This window comes from Ceratosolen solmsi, unplaced genomic scaffold (genome assembly GCF_000503995.2).
Source record: "Ceratosolen solmsi marchali unplaced genomic scaffold, CerSol_1.0 scaffold56, whole genome shotgun sequence".
In the NCBI taxonomy this organism is placed as follows: Eukaryota; Metazoa; Arthropoda; class Insecta; order Hymenoptera; family Agaonidae; genus Ceratosolen; species Ceratosolen solmsi.
The window spans coordinates 4294460-4314381 of NW_011948425.1; the positions used below are offsets into that span (position 1 = coordinate 4294460).

General features: G+C 35.4%; 2 protein-coding genes across 2 annotated transcripts; one reads left to right on the top strand and one right to left on the bottom strand.

Annotated features, from left to right (window-relative positions):
• Nucleotides 1–7836: 7836 nt before the first annotated feature.
• Nucleotides 7837–14950, top strand: LOC105362875 (putative beta-carotene-binding protein; the record flags this gene model as incomplete). Its single annotated transcript, XM_011500401.1, has 4 exons — nucleotides 7837–8046; nucleotides 12377–12548; nucleotides 12963–13112; nucleotides 14764–14950. Coding segments are annotated over 4 exons (687 nt in total), but the record flags the coding sequence as incomplete, so codon positions are not given.
• Nucleotides 14951–15627: 677 nt separating this feature from the next.
• LOC105362874 (circadian clock-controlled protein) lies at nucleotides 15628–19651 on the bottom strand. The gene is made up of 4 exons (XM_011500400.1): nucleotides 19465–19651; nucleotides 17577–17957; nucleotides 16293–16442; nucleotides 15628–15856 (listed from the first exon to the last, which is right to left on the bottom strand). The coding sequence occupies exons 1-4, from the start codon at nucleotides 19547–19549 to the stop codon at nucleotides 15705–15707; spliced, it is 768 nt and encodes a 255-aa protein (XP_011498702.1). The 5' UTR covers nucleotides 19550–19651; the 3' UTR covers nucleotides 15628–15704.
• Between the last annotated feature and the right edge of the window lie 271 nt (nucleotides 19652–19922).

Below are 19922 nucleotides of genomic sequence, written 5' to 3' on the forward strand. Positions count from 1 at the left end.
CCCCCCCATTCTTTTTTTTTTACTGAAAATGGAGGAAATTTGTAATAAAAAAATTATTAATGCATTTATGAAATATTATTATTATTTTCATAATTTCTATATAGATTTCAATAGTAGAGAAAGATGCGAATTTTATGGACAGCCGGCAGAAATACGCGTCTGTATTTATAAATAAATATATACACACAGGTACATAATGATATTATTCAACGAGACAATTTTTTTTTACAAAAATCTTGCTCTATAATTAAATTATTAATTGAGTAAAATCATATTCTAGCTGGTTCTCTAATTTATGGAGAATGACAAATAATATTAATAGTCGAAAGTGCTATTGGAATAATTTATGTGCAACAAGTTGGGCAATCGACAAAGTGACAACAAAGAAAAATAAAAAGTTATACGGAAAGCGTTCCAATTGTAATTTTAATGAAACTCAACTATCGTGATGAACGAAAGAGAAAATGAGCTTTTTTTAAAATTTTACAATTTGTCTAGGCGTTTCATTAATCGGGCACAATTCAATTCAGCTCTCTCAATTTCTTATCGCGCCCCTTTCGCATCCACCCAATATCAATTGCAACAAATTGAAACTTTGTATACCAATAGAATTGCCCCCAACACGAACAAAAAAAAAAAAAAAAAAAAAAAAAAAAAGACACAGATAAACGTGACGGTGAACAACTTACGCGACAAGTCTTTTCTCATTGAACTCTCGCACTCGGTGCGCATGGCTAATACAACGTAGCAAGTTTACCGATTAACCGATTAGGTAATGCCCATTTCACGTACTTTATTACAGATCATGAGCTATATTGGGAGAGCAGCCATAATCGGCTAATTATAACGATAGTCCCCATTTACGAGCGAGTTAACTCGGCTTTCGCGGCTCCGGCTTTTCGTTTTTCGTCCCGGTGCCGCCAATCGAGCGGTGCACCGACTTGTCATGTCGCGCAATTTGATGCATTATTTGCGCCACTCCAGGTCATTTCATCATTTACATTCTGCTTCGTGCACTTTTCCTTTCGTCGGCGCGCATTCGCGGCAATCCCTCCCGACGGCCCATGTTGCGTTCCGCCAAAAGAGAAAGTAATATCTTATATACAAATTCGAGTCTGCGCCTGATTCGAACCCCACAAAACTCTATGGCCCGTCATCGCACGCAAATTTACGATTCTTAAACATTAATGGATAAAATTCAGAATTTTCCGATATGAGAAGCCAGTGCTGCTGCTTTATAATAGGAGGCAGAGGTCGCGCGAGCGATTAAAAGAGAGAGAAAAGACAACAAACTTCAGACCGAGCTAATTAAAAAAAAAAAAAAAAAATTCGCCTTTTAAGAATTAGTAAATCTAGAATAAAGAATAAAATGTTACTGATGTTACTAATGTTCGTGAATAAATGAATAATTTAATAAACGATATAGCTATTAAATATTCTATGAAATAGACTATTCTATGAAAAAGTTAATTTATTTCTAATTAATTTAAGATGCTAAAGCATATTAATGCTATATTAAATGTATTTCTCTTAATTGTCGCAGATATATGTAGATGGATGCGCGTGTAATGAAAGAAATCGAAAGAATGCTAATATTTTTATTCTATATTTGATTTAAAGAGTATCGAACAACTTATAAGAAATGTAAAGAGGCTATTGAAAAATTGTTTAACGTATAGTGCTTTCTGTTACTAAATTATTTCTAGTTCTTCATTAATTGCACATCCTTTATAATATAATGAGTAAATAACTCAATGTTGAAACGATCAAAATCACATTCTACCTTACGTTATGGCAATTTTGCAAACTAGTGGTACAACAAACATACCCACATGCAAAATACTCGGTAAATTTACAAATTACCTTTGGATATATAATTTTGATAATTTATCAAAATTATGCCAATAATGCCAATAAATTGGCATCGATAATAAGTTTCCCTGATTTTCAAAGATGCTTTGACGAAGATCAAATTTATATTCATCTTGACGAGGTAAAGAGGGACATATAATTTATGAAATTAGAAGTGAAAAAACAATATTGAACTCACCTGTTTCTCTGGTAAATTAAAAGAAAAAAATTTCAAATCAAGGGATAATATTTGTTTATTTACTATTTTAAAATGCAATATTTTAAAACAAAGAAAAATCTTTTTTAGAGCAAGTTTTTTTTCTTTTTTCAAGAAATTATTTTTTACAAAGTATGACGCATATTTTATATATGTGATTTAGAACGAAATGTACATATGAGGTGGAATATTTTTATTTAAAATTGCAGATATGTAAATATATTTCAGTAGTATCAATGAAATTTAATAATATTACATTACGTGATATATTACCTAATATTATAATAATTTGTATCAGTTCGTCTTTATTCCATATAAATGCAATTCAAATAGTATTATTACAATTCATAATAGTTGATAGTCAATCAAAATTTTATGCTTATAATTCTATTCGTTAAATTTGCTTTCTATTTGACTGTTTCCTAGTGGAATAGAAATCGAAAAAAAAAAGAAAATAATGTGAAATATATTCAATTATTGGAATTGTAATTACGATCACACACGATCATAACGATGATTTATGCAATCGAGCTACTGCGTTAAATTCCATAATAATTATGTTTGAACGAGCCGTAGAATTCGATTGATCATTGTCAAGAATTAATTAATAAGAAATCTTATCTAAAATTTCTTCAAAAGGCATTTTTCGATCTCGCACGCGAACGCGCATTTATATCAAAATCGAAAAGGAAGTCCAAACTTTTTCACACAATTCACCAAAATGTCATATAACCGCCACGTAAATACTGTCTCACTAATACTAAAATCGTTACATTAAAGATCGAGCTAAGAAGCAATCGATTTATATTTTTTCTGCACGATATATATATTTTATGCCCAATACGAAATATCGGCGATCAATGTAATTGTGACTCGTCCGATCAGGCCTCAATAAGCAAAAGCGCTAAAATCAATTGGGAAGATATATTATTAGCCAATAGAGCGTCTAGCGAAACTAGGCTCCACTGCTTAAAGTCGCAATTAAGATTGGCAAATTATTAGCCGCCAAAGAAATTGCCAGTGTCGTTTGTAATATAAAATAAAAAGCGCGTAAGTACCGGGGCGGGGTTGGCCGACTTGGTTGGATTAGATTTTGGAGGGGAGAATAAATATCGCGCAATCTCCGCGCAGATTAGCCGTTCATCGAGACAACTTTCGACTTTTCACCGCATCCACTTGCCAAAACAGAATTATCTGGTTACGGAATGGCGTCTGCCGTATTATCGGCTTCGTGCCCCGGGGAGCAATTTCCCCGCGGGCTACCGAGGTCCTCCATTGTCCCGGCCGCTTTCCGCCCGAGATGTGCCGCAAATTGGCAGCTGAGATTTTCCGGCTGCGTTTCGCAAGTAGACGGCTTTCTCGGCGTAAGAGCTGCCGCGATCGAGCGAGCGGACAAGAGCGAGGCACCGCGTGCCCCTTCCCCCCCCCCCCCCCCGCGCGTCCGTATGCATGCGGCAAACGGCAATGGACCAATGGCCGGCAAGTGGCACGAGGCAATCAACCGGGTGGGCGCACGCGATCCCATCATCTCTGGGGGACCTGGCCGCTATTTGCCTCGCATGGGGCCCCTCAGAAACGAGTGTTCGATCGACGCAAGTGGACATGCACACACTTATCGTACGCGTCTGGTACGCACGCTTGCTTTCACGTATTTATGTGGGAACGTGTGCATAACGTGGGCGGGGAGGGGGTAGGGGAGAGGGTGAGACGAACGCTGCTCCCTTGGTGGTTTGGGAGTCGAGTCGACGGGGCACGATGCTGGAGAAGCGTTCACCGGCGAGCGACGAGTGCCGATGATCGTTTAACGGCGATACGAAGTGCCAATTGTCGGAGTGACTCCTTGGAGATGATGGGTAGTGGGTTGGCGGGTGACGTTAGTGATGACACGAGCGTGTGATAAAGTCTCCGGAAGTTGGCAGGATATTTTATTCACGAGCGTCTGTAGCGCTTAATTGGCAAGGGTGTGCTTTGCGAATGATGGATTCCACGCGGTCGACAGTTGTCTGATGGAGTAGAGCTTTTGCCAGGAACGAAGCGGGCTTATTACGTATTTCTTTATGGCTCGATAGGAATTTTTATTCGATCCCCTCTGTGAGCCGCCCTCGGCGTCGACGAGATTCGCTGTCGTCGGATTTCGAAAGATCTTCCGGTATTTTTCAATTAGCAATAATATTATTTTCCGCGTATGTCATTGATTTCTAAGCGCTTTCGTCACGCAATGTCGACGATTATGTGAACAAATGAATAAAGGCTGTGATTTTGAATATTTGCAATAAGCGAGGGTATAAACGTTAAGAGGACGAATGACTTTTAGTCTATTATATACGCATGGGGAGGTGTACTGTGTAACTTAATTTCACTATTAATAATAATTGATATTTCATTAATATTATTAAGCGAATTGTTCACAGCTCTTGATTATTTTCATATACATCGTTTGCTTAATACATCTCGGACTTATTTTTCATAGTAAAAATAAAATATAAACGAACGAACGAACGAACGAACGAACGAACGAACGAACGAACGAACAAAAAATAAAGAAACAAAATAAAAGAAGGAATAATAAATAATCTTGTAGCTCTTTTAAACGGGACATTAGTTTATGAAAATTCGGGGGATTGCATCGAGTAATTAAGAGTGCGAAATAACTATATTTGCAAGTAAATGTGATAAAAGATTGGTATGTTTTGAGACGATGAGCGTAGAGGTGAAGTTTTTCAGAATGGAATCGAATAAAGAAAAAAAAAAGCAAAAAACGAAAACAAAAAAAAATGTGCAATCGAACGGTGACAAAAGACGAAAAAGGGCACGAACATAATAGCGTTAGCTATGTGGTAGTATTCGTGATGATAAAACGGGAGTGAAATGAAATGTTACGGCTGCAAGTGGAATCCATAGTAACGATTTTACGTTGTGTAAACTTTTGCGAAATCAGTGCTCTTAGCGCGGGACGACTCTGGACGTTCTTTGCGAAAAAAAAGGGGGAAAAAAATGTAAAAAGCGATAGTATCCTTATATTTGTAACGCAATGTTTTCATAGATTTTTAGAATCGTGATTAATTATTTTCTTACCCACGTCACTCGCTTTGCTTTTTGCCGTTGTCTTTTCATTATTCACGATGAATTTGATAAAAATCCAGTCGACTTCGATCGAGTTCACGAGAGTTCGGATTGAAAAAATGCCCGGCGTAATTAGAATTATTTACATTGAACGCCAGTACAACGTACTAACGAATGCAAATAATCGAATGATAAGGAAGCATTTTGAATTGACTACCTATCAATTTGATTTTACTTTAGTATAAATGAACAGTCCTTGCGCAAATAATGTGCAATACTTTGGCGTAACACACTTTTTACATTCAATATCAAATTAATAAATATTATAATTAGCGCTCGGTAAAACTAAGTTTATAACGAGATAATAAATTAAGGTTTATTTTTCTCTCGTTTTACAGTAGAGTATCGAAAGAATATATGTAAATAGTTCTTGAAAGATATAATTAATAACTAGTTTATATAGACGTAAATTTATGAGGTAGAAGTTTATGAAATTTTAAATTTTATCATACGTCTTTGATACAATTTGTAGATTATTTTCAAAGTTTCACATTAATATAATTCATCATTGTTGTTATCATTATTATTATGATTATTATTATTATTATTATTATTATTATTATTATTATTATTATTATTAATATCGGATAGGAAGCTGAAACGACATGTTTTTTTTTAATAGCAACGTACTTTCCATATGTTATCATAATTTGTTTTTTTGTTTTAATATTTTTTGCCTAAAATACTTTAGAAACGATTTTCAAGTATTACTATCTCAAAGAAAAGAAGATCTTTAATCTTTATCAAGCGATAAATGGATTCTTGTCATGACACTTTTGTCCCCTCTCACTATTTATTGATTATTAAAATTATAATAGTTGTCCCAGAACTTTTAGGCAAAGAAGAAAAATATGGTTTGTTTAATATTTTTGTAAGTATAACAGGGCCATTTGTTTAATGTTTACTTTTAGTTTCGTGTCAATATTAACGATTGACGATTTTACAATATATCGATTCCAATAATCTCCAATCTAATGATATATCTACTTAAAGAATTTAGCAAAGTCCTAGGATTTTAAAAATTTCGCAATTATATGGAGATCTTAGGGAGAAGAGAGTACTTGGCAGTTAAAGAAGGAGCATCGGTTAAAAGTTGTGTCGTGTCACTAAAGTGAGTTGCATTTCAAAAGGAAAAAAAAAATTCTTAAAGACTGATTTAATTTCTATGTACACAAGGCATTTAAATTTAATAGCATATCTTGAAATACTAATAGGCTCCAATTACTCGCTTTGCATTATGAAATTTAGATCACTCAAAGGCGCAATTAATGTTTCAACAAGATTTGCATTTTGTACTACGAGAATCTCGACATTTTCATAAAATTTATAATTTCTCCATTCGTAACAGAGTGCACTCAAATTCCATTTTTCCCTTTTCTCCTCCTCTCTTGTCACGAAATACGTACTCTTAATCGCAAATGCCAATACCTCGGTTACCGCGTAATATAATTGTAAAAGCTGAGACGAGTCCGCGTGGCTGAAGGTACTAAAATCCCAGCCAGCCGAGCAAACATTAAATGTCTGTACTCGATCGATAGACAATAATTACGGAAATTCGATAATGCGTAATCGCTCGATCCCACAACTCAACGACTCGTTATTTTATCATTTGGTATTCTCTGCTTGGTTGCAGCCTAGTGGCGGCGATGATGGGTTCAGCTCTTGGAGAGTTACGTGAGTACCCCGATAAGCCTCCTCTAAGCCTTCTTCTTCCTTCGCCCATCAGTCCTCGATCGCCTAGCTTTGGACCTCGGCCATTGCTTTCCTTACTAACCCGTGCTTACGGACATTTTTCTACTCGCCATTACATTATTAGAATTAAATCGTATAATATCATCAATTGTCATATTATATAAGAGATCTGCACGAATAAAGGCGTAACGATCTGGCACTAAATAAACGAATAAAATGTTCGCGTATTCCTGGGACTGCTAAGGAACTCATTAAAAATCGGTCCATTGTTTAATGCTTAAAGGTGCTTAAAGATTGAAATACATACAAAATATTCTTCCTTCGCGGCCCCATTACAATATCATTTTTTTTTTTTTTACATTCGCAGTTACGAAATATGCCATCCGATCATTCGAGCAATGCTGATTTCACGTGAATTATGATAAAAGGCATTTTAAGGTAGGCATTCGGCCTAACCACGATTCACAATAATTCAGCATTTGCATAAATATTATTGACGTCATTTAAAAATCTCGGCGATACAAAAATACCAATTACATTCCAATCAAAGTTCCCGTAAAATTCTCCTGGTCGCAAGTAAAAATGACCGCTTTTTCACAATGACGAATGCGTAACGTTTTTCTCTGTTATTAAAGAAAAAAACAAAACAAAACAAAAAAAAACACACACACAAAAAAAGAGAAAAATAAGGAAAATAAAAAGGAGCTCGAGACTCAAATAATCTCGCAAATTCCAGCTTCTTTAACAATCTTTCATCTTTATCATACTAAACGTCAGCTTTTACCCTTTCGTGCGCGGCTTTCGCCGATTCTCGCGTAGCCGAAACTATCCGCCCATCCCTACGCTACTTTGCCGTTATTCGTCCACGTGCTCATAAATAATCGAGCACACCCGTAGACGCAAGACAGTTTACGTAAGACAATCATGAATGAATAAACAAGGGATGAATTTTACGTGCAGCGCCGTACATTAAACCGTGCAAAAGGTCCGACCCGCAAATCAACGCCTGCATTACCAACTCGATCGAGAACCTGAGGGACAAGTTGGCCAAGGGCATCCCGGAACTCGAGGCGCCGGCCATCGAGCCGTTGAACCTCAACCAGATTCGACTTTTACGTGGACCAACGGGCGCTCGCCTCGATATCAACGTCACCGGGCTCCAGGTAACGTTTATCAGTCTATTATTCATAATTAACTCGCGACTGCTCGTCGGCTTCTCTCTGATTCTTTTATCAGCCGTTATTGCCAATGGAAAAGACTAATGCTGTGAAATTCGTTAGAAAGTAAGGCTAATTCTATGCTATTCTAACTACATTATTGATAAAATTGTCTAGCATTATGCTCTACGATATCGTAAAGCAATATTTATATTTTGTTAATGTGCACGCTTCGTCTTTGATGTAGGATTTCTTTTAGCTATGACAAAAAAAAAAAAAAAAAAAAAAAAAAAAAAAAAAAAAAAAAGAAACACAGAAGTTAAATAATTTTGATTTTTAAATTCAATTTGTCATGCCTATCATTTACCAGACTAATGTTTCAAGATGTTACGATGTTAAACATTACCGCGTATCTTTGTCTTACAGTCGATAATAATAACCAAAGTGTAAAGACCAAATTGTAAAGTGTAAAAATAATAATTTTTCGATAAAGTGTTGTCTAAAGTACAGACTCCTCGCTAATTCCTTGGAAAATTTACGTCGATTATGATTTAATAAAACGATAAGTTTATAAAGCAAGCGTATAACAATCTCATGATTAATTATTATAGAATTTAAGGATAAATTATTAGATAAATTACATAGTACGTTATATTCCAAGATACTAAACGTTCAATATTAAATCGATGTTGGCTCTAAGGGATGGGAGTACGCGTGCGCGCGCGCGCTTGGTTGGGGGGCCAGAGAGGATGGGAATCAGCATCCATGCATTGTGAATTTCACGCAATTCACGTCAATTTCGGCTCTGTTACCTTCGTCATTTCTTCGATTATTATATAATGAGATAATACAAACACGTGCATACTGGTGGGTAATCTGCAATAAATAATTTTTGCACGATTGGCCTAGAAATGAATGGGATTACATTATTTAACGTATGCAAAGACATTCCTATATACGTATAAAGAGATCTGATTACATACTACCGAGCCAAGAGGATATCTAGATACAAGGTAGAATGTGGTAGAACTTTGAAGTTAGTTAATGACGTTGGCAAAGTAGCGAAATAGCGAAATAGCGAAATAGCGAATCATTATGAATGAGTTGTGACGGGGATGGCTGAGTTGGATCTCAAAAAAAATATTCGCACTCGACAAATTGCGGAGATCCTCTTTCTAGCAAATAGCGTCTCCCCTTGTTTGCAAAGCGCGGACTTTCGTCGAGCACGAAAGTTGTGCGAAAGTGGTGGAGCCGAAGTAAGAACGAATGCGAATATCATCAGCGGACATCAAATGTATGAATAAAGAGTTGTCAGAGTAGGCATCGAGGCAAACAAAAAATAAATAAAATGAAAAAAAAAAAAAAATGTTCCTGTTAAATTAAGGGAAAAAAATATCTGGAACATTCGAGTAATTTGCGTTTATTGATTGTTCGTTTTGATTGCTTTTTTATTTTTATTTTTTAATTTGCAATAAAATTGAAAACAATGTGCTCGATAGCAAAGATAGACAGTGAGTTTATACAAAAATTTTTTACTTATAGTCGAGGATGCTTAACATGACGTCACTAAAAAGCTACTAATTTTTAAAAGAACTTTTTATTAAACCAGACTACGTGAAATATTTGAGAACTGCGAATTGGAATTATTATTTTATTATAAAATATAAGATATATTCGGCATTTAATTGAGTTTAGTAGTGCAATGTAATGAAAGTTTTTTTTCCTCTTTTTTTTTTTATTTATTTATTTCGTTCGAATATTTATCTAGTATTTTCATCTACTTGGACTCAATAAAAAAAAAAATATTCATTGCAGATAATTTGCTAACAATTAACAACATTCTAGCGCCCATTGTTTTAAAATTAACTGCTTTTCATTGATTTAATAAAATGAATGAATAAAAAGACTTTGGTAGGTTTTCATAAAAAATTAGTATTGCTATTATTATGATTATTATAATATTATTTTGTATGAATTATCTAGACTTTAGTATAATTGTGTTACAATGTTCGATTATAATAATAATAACAGAGCTCAGATATATATTGTTTGAAATAAATTAAAGTAGTTTAAATTTTTTTATGACTAGATGATTTGATATAACGTATAACTTTTCCTCTAATTAAAAATCCATTTAACTTTTTAAAAGAATATTCTACATCTAAATCATGTCAATAATAATTTGTACAAATTTAATTTTTTTTTTTTTTTTTTTTGTTTTCTCTTTTTATACAAATTAATTCTTTTATACATATTGTGTGAATATGCTTTATTTGGATCAATAATTTCCCTATTGTTTGAAAAATAAATTTTCGAATAACATCGTAATAATGAGCATCTTGCATAAGATTCATATCATAAGAATGATGAATTGTTTTTTTTTTTTTTTTTATTAACCATGATTTCATACATTATTTATAAACCATAATTGGGCACTTTCACAATTAATATCGAAATTTTTTTGTAAGGTGCCAATTTAATAAAGAGAATATTCTCACATGAATATTAAAAAGAGTGTAGTTTTCATAATTACTTGGCTCTATTCACTGGCTCGCATCGCCTAGCAAACGATATTGATACTATTTGAATTTAATTAATTATTTATGAGGCTAATTATAATTGATGACACAGTTAAATTCATTATGCATTTAAAATTGGAAGTATATATTACTATGCAACTATGCAATGTCAGTTTTTGCGGATACTTTGAATTTATTGTACTTGAAATTTATATTGTTCCTCGTATTTTAATTGTGATAAAAAAAAAACTCAATTACTCGAATCGATATCAAATCATTTATAAAACTAGTTTTTTTTTTTTTTTTTTTTTTTTTTTGCATTAGGAAAGGATAGTGGCCGAATAAGGGAATAATTCTATTTAATTCTATTTAAAATACTATTAAGAATTCATTTCAATCGAGGATTCCTTGGATATTAAAAGGAATTATTATTACAGGATAATAATTGACTTAGCATATTACAACGATAATAGAATTATGTTAGTTAAATTATGTAGAATTATGGAAACGAGTTAATTACATTTTATTGCTAGTAATTATTTTAATGGATTTTTCATGACTGTATATACATAACGCAATGATAAATTTTCGAAAATTCATTAATTTACAGCGGCGTGCACTTTTGATTGACTTTATTTGATTGACTATTATTTTTCATACATATATATTTTTTTAATCGATATCAGTGAATATTATTATATTAAAGGATTATGCCGAATGTGAGAGAAATGCATAAAATGATATTCATTAACGAATCATTAGGTGATTGCATGTTAATTCAATCAATAAACTTACACCCAATTTTATTCCTCGTTTGAAATTTGCTATTGATTGAAATTTATGTTGTAATAAAATTGTCCTGAAAGACGTCATTTAAATTGGCAATTGCGAAACAAAAAAGGAAGAAAAGACACTCGAGTGGTATACTGTCGCAAATAGAATTTGCTACTTTCCGTGTGAATTTCATATTTTCATATTTTCATATTTTTATAATTTCAGAGTTTCTATTAAACCGATTTCTTAATTTGTTTTCTTATTTATTCTCGCTTTCCTCATTACTTATCACTTGCTATTTAACATTTGTGGCAAAAGTGTGATTCTCTTGGCAAGAATTTAGATAATAAAATATCAAATCCCACGTATTTTATTATATTAAAAAAAAAAAAAAAAGATGAATGAAATATATAGAACTGCATGTGAAATATAATTTATGCATTTTATGTATAATATTTACTCAATCGTAAAATATATGTTCACGTAATAAAAATTGCAGCATTTATACAAGTACAGTGGATATAGTACAATGGTAATATATTTTATGCGAAAATACTCTTGGACCAAGCTTACCTTTTCATTTTTCAAGCATCATTTTAAGCTACAAGTTTCTTTTTATGATCCAATAAGGTTGCGAGACATTTGGAGGAATCAATTTAATGCAACTTATGACTACATTTAATTCATCTTGTTGACAGATTGATGATTGATGAATTTATTATAATTAATACATTAGTATGAGAGGATAAATTTGGTAAGAATAATAAAATAAATAAAGCTTAATAAAGTACAACATATCGTTCGCGGACCATCTTAGCTCTTCGTTCATTGGCATGATAAATGTGAAAATAGTATTTGACAATTTGAATGTATAATTTTATTTAGATAGGAGAGTGAGGAGAGATTGAAGAAATGTAGATCGAATTAAATGTCTATTGCACTGCGAAGTAGTGAATTTGTTGGCATTGGAACGTTCGATCATTGGATCGGATCGCTGGCACGAAAAGACCATGCGAATAATTTAATACATATTTCATCCACAGGTTTTTGGCCCATCGACATTCAAAATACGAGACCTAAAAGTGGATGTCGACGACGTCACATTCACATTTAAAGTCGGCTTCAATAAGTTGCAGTTCAAGGGAAAGTACTCGATCGATGCAAGGCTACTGCTTCTAAGGCTTGCCGGAAGTGGAGATCTCACTGGCAATTTTAGTGAGCTATCATATACCTACTTTCTACAATAACTCTCACGTATTCTCGATTTTCGTTGACTAAGCAATTTTGACATTTACGTATTTTATTGTGGTAATTTTATTAAAAACGCACTCGACCGCGAAGATATAACATACATTCTGCCTGTTAAGCATTGCATTCTTCGATCGCGATATATTCACGTAAAGGATGCGATTATATTAAATTTATCTGTAAAAAGTAATGGACTTTGTAAAGGATTCTATGTACATGGAAAAATTAGTCACGTTTATACAATAATACCGAAGCAATTACTTTTGCAATTAGATGTACGGGAAAAATTTGATAACGAGGAAGATTTCCGGGAAGTAGCAATAATTACAGTGAGAGTATGGGCTTTAAAGTGAATGTTTATGTATTAAATTTATGTTTCAGCTGGCTACGAGTCAGATGTAATATTACACGCCCGAAAGATCTACAAAAATAACGATGTTTATTTAAACTTTGAGAAAATGAAGTTGACCATTACGATTGGCGCGGCCAAGGTCTATCTTAGCAATCTTTTTGGTGGAGATCCAATCCTCGGTAAATAAACAAATATTATTACGTTCCTCGCTCATTGATAAGTTTAATAGTTTTTATAATTTAACAATTCTTCTATCATGAATTTTAGATCACTTAATATATGTGATGCGATATGTGTGTCACTCGCATGTCACGTATTTAAACGAGACCGATCATACTCGTATAATATTTACTTTGACACATATATTGTCTATCGCGATTATTTATAATTAAAAAAAAAAAAAAAAGAAAAAAAAAGAAGAAGAAGAAAAATACCTTTTATTCAAAGTAACGTCGAATTTAATATGTTCGCATGTATTAAAATAATTGAGCTAGAATTACATGAATTTTTATGTGAAATTGGTGAAGCGAAGCCTAAGCCTAAGCCTAATGGTAACGCTCAATGGCAAATAGTAGATAATATTTATCGACTGCTAGTAAGATAATTATGCTTTTAATGTACGCAGTATTCTTATTATTAGTAAGTGGCACAAATAATTGAATAGTTGATGGTATCTATTAAAGTCGATAAGAAGGTGGTTTCATTACGTGGCAACAATGCATTTGAATAATTCCTATGGAATTCGCTCAAGACTCAAGTCACGAAGTCTCGATGATGCAATTTGATGATCGAGGTCTAGGCTTTAATGCTATTGCTCTGTCTTTCTTATTGTTATCATAATTTAGCTTCAAAATGTTTAAGTTTTATTCCAAACTTCTTGGCGCAACGTGAAAAATGAGCAGGAAACAATGGAAAGTCGGTGGAGCCCCCCCCACCCCCCCAGTGTTTTAAACTAAAAGGCCGAAATTTCAGCTAAACAATAAATAATAATAACGATTTTAACGTTATATCGAGCATTTTGAAATATTTTAACGGTAATGTAAATTGTAATTCGATGACGTCTCCATTTCTTTCACGCGAGCATCGAACGCATTAAAAGTATTTTAACATCCATTTATAAGCTTTCGGTTTATTTACCCGTAATAACGGCTAATTTGAACAAAAATCAAAATAATCTTTTAAAAATAATAGTAAATAATAGTTGAATTGATACTCTGACATTTAGGAATCAGTTAATGAAACCATAATAATAATTATATGTCGATAACTGGTCATTAAAGCAAGGATATAAGTATGATAATATAAAATATGATGTCATAGATACATTGTTGTGTTGCTTTGTTTTTTATCTTTTTGCAAAAGACTAAAAAATGTTTAGCTTTTATTTGTAATTTTAAAGACTGAGTAACGAATAATTTGAAAGAAATCTTCGATCGTGAATTATGAATAAGCGAATCCAATAATAATTTTCTCTTTCTCTCTATAGTAGATAGAATAATAAAAAAGAAAAAAAAAAAAAAAAAAAAAAAAAAAAAAAAGAAAACAAAAGAATCAAGAAAAGAAAATAAAAATCCAAAGGAAATGATACGATTAAGCTAGATTTCGTTTATTGAAACTATATCGAGAATGTCAATATTAAATAATGAAATTATTTATGAATATAATTGTCAATTATTGTATGAGATTGAAATTGAGGAAGTTTCCTACATATAAATTAATCATGATTTAGAATAAGTTTGTTAAGATATTATTGGCGATAGCTTCAATCGAATCTTGGCATTCGATTCTTTTTTTTATCTATTTACAACAATTTTCTTCATCCTGTTTTAGGTCCTGCTAGCAACGAAGTACTGAATGCCAACAGTGGGATCTTCCTAGATGAGCTGAGACCAGTTTTGGAAACGTCACTCTCAGATCTCTTTACGAACGTCGCCAATAAAATCACGGAATCGTTCACGTACGACGAACTGTTCCCGAAGGATTAAAAAAAGACGACCAAATCAACAAACTTTTTTTTGCTGTTGTTGTTGTTGTTTTTTTTTTGTTTTTTTTTTAATACAGTTTTCACGTGTCGACGGAACTTTGCTACCCGGCCGCACTGCCTCTATGACATTACGTATAAACATTTTTTAGCATTGAGGGGGTAACTTGGTAACTTGAGCTGCGAGTAAAACATATGTCGAGTGTAAATCTGTTAAATCACATTTATTGAGTATGTCGTTCAGTGCTCGAGCTGCTATTCCTTTTATTTTTTATTTTTATCGATATTTTTACATTAGAAAAATCCTGCCGCTCGTTCGTATATATCAGTATAAAATTTTCTTTACCGTTAAAGGAGTTTCCGTATAAAATCACATTTATGGTAACACATAAGAAGCGGACACAGAACAGCTAAAAAAAATCGATATGTAATGGTAATAAAAAGAGGAAAAATATATGAATAAAATTTCACGCATCAGAATTTGTTAAGCACGATAAAATAGTGCTCGCAAGCCCCTTTTACAAACCATAATCACCTATAATTACTATTTAATATTAATAAATAAGTTTTATCTCTTATCACCAGGCATTATTGTTTATCTCGGCAAACATTGCGCTCTCGTCTCCGTAAAGTAAGCGCAATTATCTTCTTCGAGGAAGGCAAAAAGAAAAACAAAAAAAAAAAACAAAAAAAAAAAAAACGTAAGAAAGAATGAAAGAAAAGAAAAATAATAATAACAGTTGAATAAGAAAGAGAGATGGTAACAAAAGAAAACTGAAACGTGGCTGAACTACTTCGGTACTAATTCGTCTTTGGTGAAAGCACTTAGAGCTCTCGCTGTGAGCGCTTTGCTAATTGTCGTAGCTGTGTCTTCGATAATGGGACTTGCAATGTCCAGAACGAGCCTAGGATTCGCGTTGAAGAAAGTGGCTGCTGCCTCGGCTGAAAATATAAAATCGTAAAGTGTTGGGAAAAATAAAAAAGTTCTTATTATTATCCGAGGCTGATTATTATGGCAGGTAGGTGAATGATAATAATAATAATAATTATTATTATAATGATGATGATGATGATGATGATGATGTATGGAAAAGTCGATAGGAGGTGAAAACGCACGTTAAGCAGATGATAAGTTTTTAAAAATATATTCAATGAATCGAATGCCAATGAAATCTGAGAAATAACATTACTCGTCTGATTTACCGTATGCTTGTGGTCATTATTATTATGCAATAATGATATTCGGTGGACATTTTTGCATTCGTCCAAGGCTAAATCGCAATGATTTTTTCACAAGAGCCAAAGAGACTCATTGGCTCATTGACGCATTTGTTTGATTTTATAGAAATTTTCGCTTTGTCAGCGTTTTTTAACTCACCCGTCAATGTATGACTGCGAGGCGCTTTCAGTTTTATATTCCCATCGCCGACGCGAATTTTCGTCTGGAGCTTATCGATTTCGATACGCTTCACGCCATTATTATCGGCGACTTCTTTCCCTCGGGCGTTCACTCGGACCTCCGTATTCGCTAAAGGGACAATCAATTAATTAATCATTGTGCTCAGCACTCGGCCACTACGACAAAATAATCTTCGTACAAAGTGCGAGTGAAGCGAAGCTGATTATACGCAAATGTTAAAATTCACTTTCAAGTTTTTTATGACTAGATATGGGGATGGCTATAACAATAGATTACGAGTTTGCAAAACAAACTTGTATCTCTTAATAATCATAAATTTAATTATTATTAACGATTCAAGTTAATTATTATCGATTAGTGGTTAAAAAATTATAAAATTATGTGGTCAACGAGATGATTTCGTCGTTAATAACGATATTTAATATTATTATTATTATTATTATTATTATTATTATTATTATTATTATTATTATTAATGTCGTCATTGTAATTATTGTAATTATTGTTATTTTTACTATTATTATTGAGTAAAGCTTCGTTGCTGCGGTGGAACTATATTTTTACGATATATTCCCTTCGCTTCGGATATTTGCATGTTTGTTCGTATTATTAAGCAATAATATCCTCAACAACATTATGTAAAGTATATCGAACGTATTTTATGAAAAATTGTGCAATAATGAAATTCCCCGACAATTTACCGCTTAGTTAACGGCAATATTCGTTAAACGTATGTGGATCGATGCGCACGAGGAACAGAATAGAAACAAATCTTCTTTGACTCGTGGATAAGCGAGCGATGCGTGCAAAATAATGATGCAAAACCGATGAAATACGATGCTAACGAATCAAGCGGACTAACACGCGCAAAGAGCAGAGAGCCACGATGTTATTTAACCGAGATCCATACTTTCCCTCAAACTCCATATCCTAGTGATACTTTGATTCGTCGACGTGATAAGGAAAGAAGAAAAAAAGGCGATGAAAAAACGCTTTTCCAAACCGTGCCTGTGCATAATGGCCAGAGGGGGAGTGGATGGGGGGGGGGGGGGAGATTTTTTTTTTTCTTCGACAGTGGCATGCGCGTACTGCCAAATGCACGTAATTGCAAAATCTCGTTCCCGATACACGTGAACTACTAATTTGAATAATCATTTCCTCGGGCGACATTCCTCCAAGGTATTTAATCGGATTGATTTATTCGCGCGACAAGTCGGAGCGACGCGTGAAAAGCATACTCACTGAAGTTTCCCTTAAAATTGCCGACGCCGCTGAGCGGGAGTAAAAGTAGTCGGCCTTGGACGTCGTAGTTTCCCCTGACGTGCACGTAGGGGATCTGGACTTTGATGTAGACGGTGAGGTCGTTGGGGTCGGCGTTGAGGTCGTCGACGAGGTAGTTAGAACCCCCGAAAACTTGAATGTTGCTCATGTTGGCTTTGATTTTGAGGGCCTCGAGGTTACGATCGACGGTGAGAGAGGGAAGCTGTAGGGGATCGAGGGCCGGCAGTCGTATGGCCGGTATACCTTTGGCCAGGAAGGGCGTGATGGCCTGGAGTTGCTGGAGGATGCATTTGTTGTACTGGATGGGCGAGTCAGAGCGCGGACAGACGGTAACGCCCGGCGCTGTAATAAATCGTATTATCCATCATTAGACGAGAGCGATGTTGGGCGTGCGTGTGTGTGGGTGCGTGATTCGCAGCTCGCCTCTCCATGGATTCCAGTCGTTTTCCCAGCCAATGACGTTGTGGCGCGTGAGTCGCGTCGCGGTGTAACTTATGATAAATCGAATGGATTTACAAAGATGAAAGTGGATTTGTTTATTTCATGCGTCACGTTTCGAATTTCTAAAGGCTATTAACAGGGCTTGGTTAGGTGCACCGAGAGCCTTTATATAATAACGATTAATAATGACTAAAGACATTGAAAATTATGATGACTTATGTATTTATAATACGCTATCGTCGCTCAAGATATGTTTTTTATTTTATTGCATTTTTACGAGTCTTATTTGAGAATAACGGGACGTAATGAAAAGTCAGAGGAGCGGAAAATTCTCAAACACCGAGGTATTCGTACATTTTTTAACGTTTCGTTATTATAATATAATGGATTAGCGAGGCTCGGCATTATCGCGGCCTTAAATGGTGTTAAATGCAAATTTTAAAAAATCCGTTAGGACGTTGAATTATCGAGTGTGAATACGAGTAGAGCGAGGTCTTTATCTCTAATGCTCTTTATCTCTTTGTCGAATAACTCGATGACTGGTTTCGCGTCAATTAATTAAATGGACGAATGTTGGTTGACGTAGCCGAGAGTCGTGCTTTATCGAGCCTTAGATCTCCTCTGTTCGAACAAATGTTCTCGGCGAAGTGCCATTTTTCGTCACGAAATGCCATTTACGAAGCGCATAAATGACAAATGACACGCGTACGCGTTCTACGCATAAAGGAAATGGAATCCTTCGTGTGTCCGGGTCGGATGGGAAGATTCGCGTGGCTGAGATTCGAAGCCGAGAGCCCGGAAAACTCACGCCTCGTTCATGAAAGCCGATCAAGGAAATGGAAAGTGCGTTTAGAACGCTCGATAGAAAGTGAACAGGTCGCGTGTCCATGCAAGCGTGCCATTTTCTTTAGTCGTGTGATTGACACAGCCGTTCTTACTGCTGTCGGTCTTTCGATAATCGAACTTTTACGAATCACACACTCGCGGCTGACTCGCGGGCCTCTCCGTAGAAAGCAAATGCAAATTAAAAGCCGCGCGCTAATTGGGAACCGTCTCATTGGCCGCTCGGCAAAAGTGAAATCTTTAGCCCTGCTCAACCGCCAGGGAAAATAAATTTGCTTTATTAGCTGCTCGAGCGATCGCCCACTCACTGCCACAAGGAATAATAGTCCTTTTCCCAACTTTTCGAACCTATCAATCTCTGCGACGCGGCCGTTCGTGTAATCTCTATCTCCCTCTCTCTCTCTCTCTCTCTCTCTCTCTCTCTCTCTCTCTCTCTCTCTCTCTCTTCCCTGCTCTCCTCACCCGTAGTAAGCAAAATTTTCCAAAATTTGGCAATTAGCTTGACACGCGTGTCCTGGAAGCCCGACGAGCCCGTCAAGGCGAATAATGTTAAAAGGGCACTCACGCAGTTTGGCCAGGGATGGCTGGAGGAGGCAGAGGACGGCCATCGCCGCCGCCGTCGCTGCCGCGAGCCCGAGGTTGCCGAACATGCTGATGGAGGTGGGTCGGTGAGTCGAGTGGACGTGCGCGAGGAGGTGCCAGCGCGCACTCAGAACAACGCGCGCTCTCGTCAAGAGGAGTGCGTGCGTCGCTCCTGGCGCCGGTGTATATATATATAAACTACAGGTGGACTTTCTCCGGGGCGCCGCGGCCGGAGGAGAAGTGGGTGCCCCGTCAGGGCCATCCGAGATCCCCGACGTGTCATTGTCCTCCCGCCCGTCGCGAGGAAGCCCTCCTACCAATAGCCGTCAGTGCTTTATTCACGCGATCCTTTGTTTTTACCCCATCACGCTTGTGTTCTCACCCCCCCCCCCCCCCCAAAACCCCCCCCCCCCCCCCCCCCCCCAAAACCCCCCCCCTCCC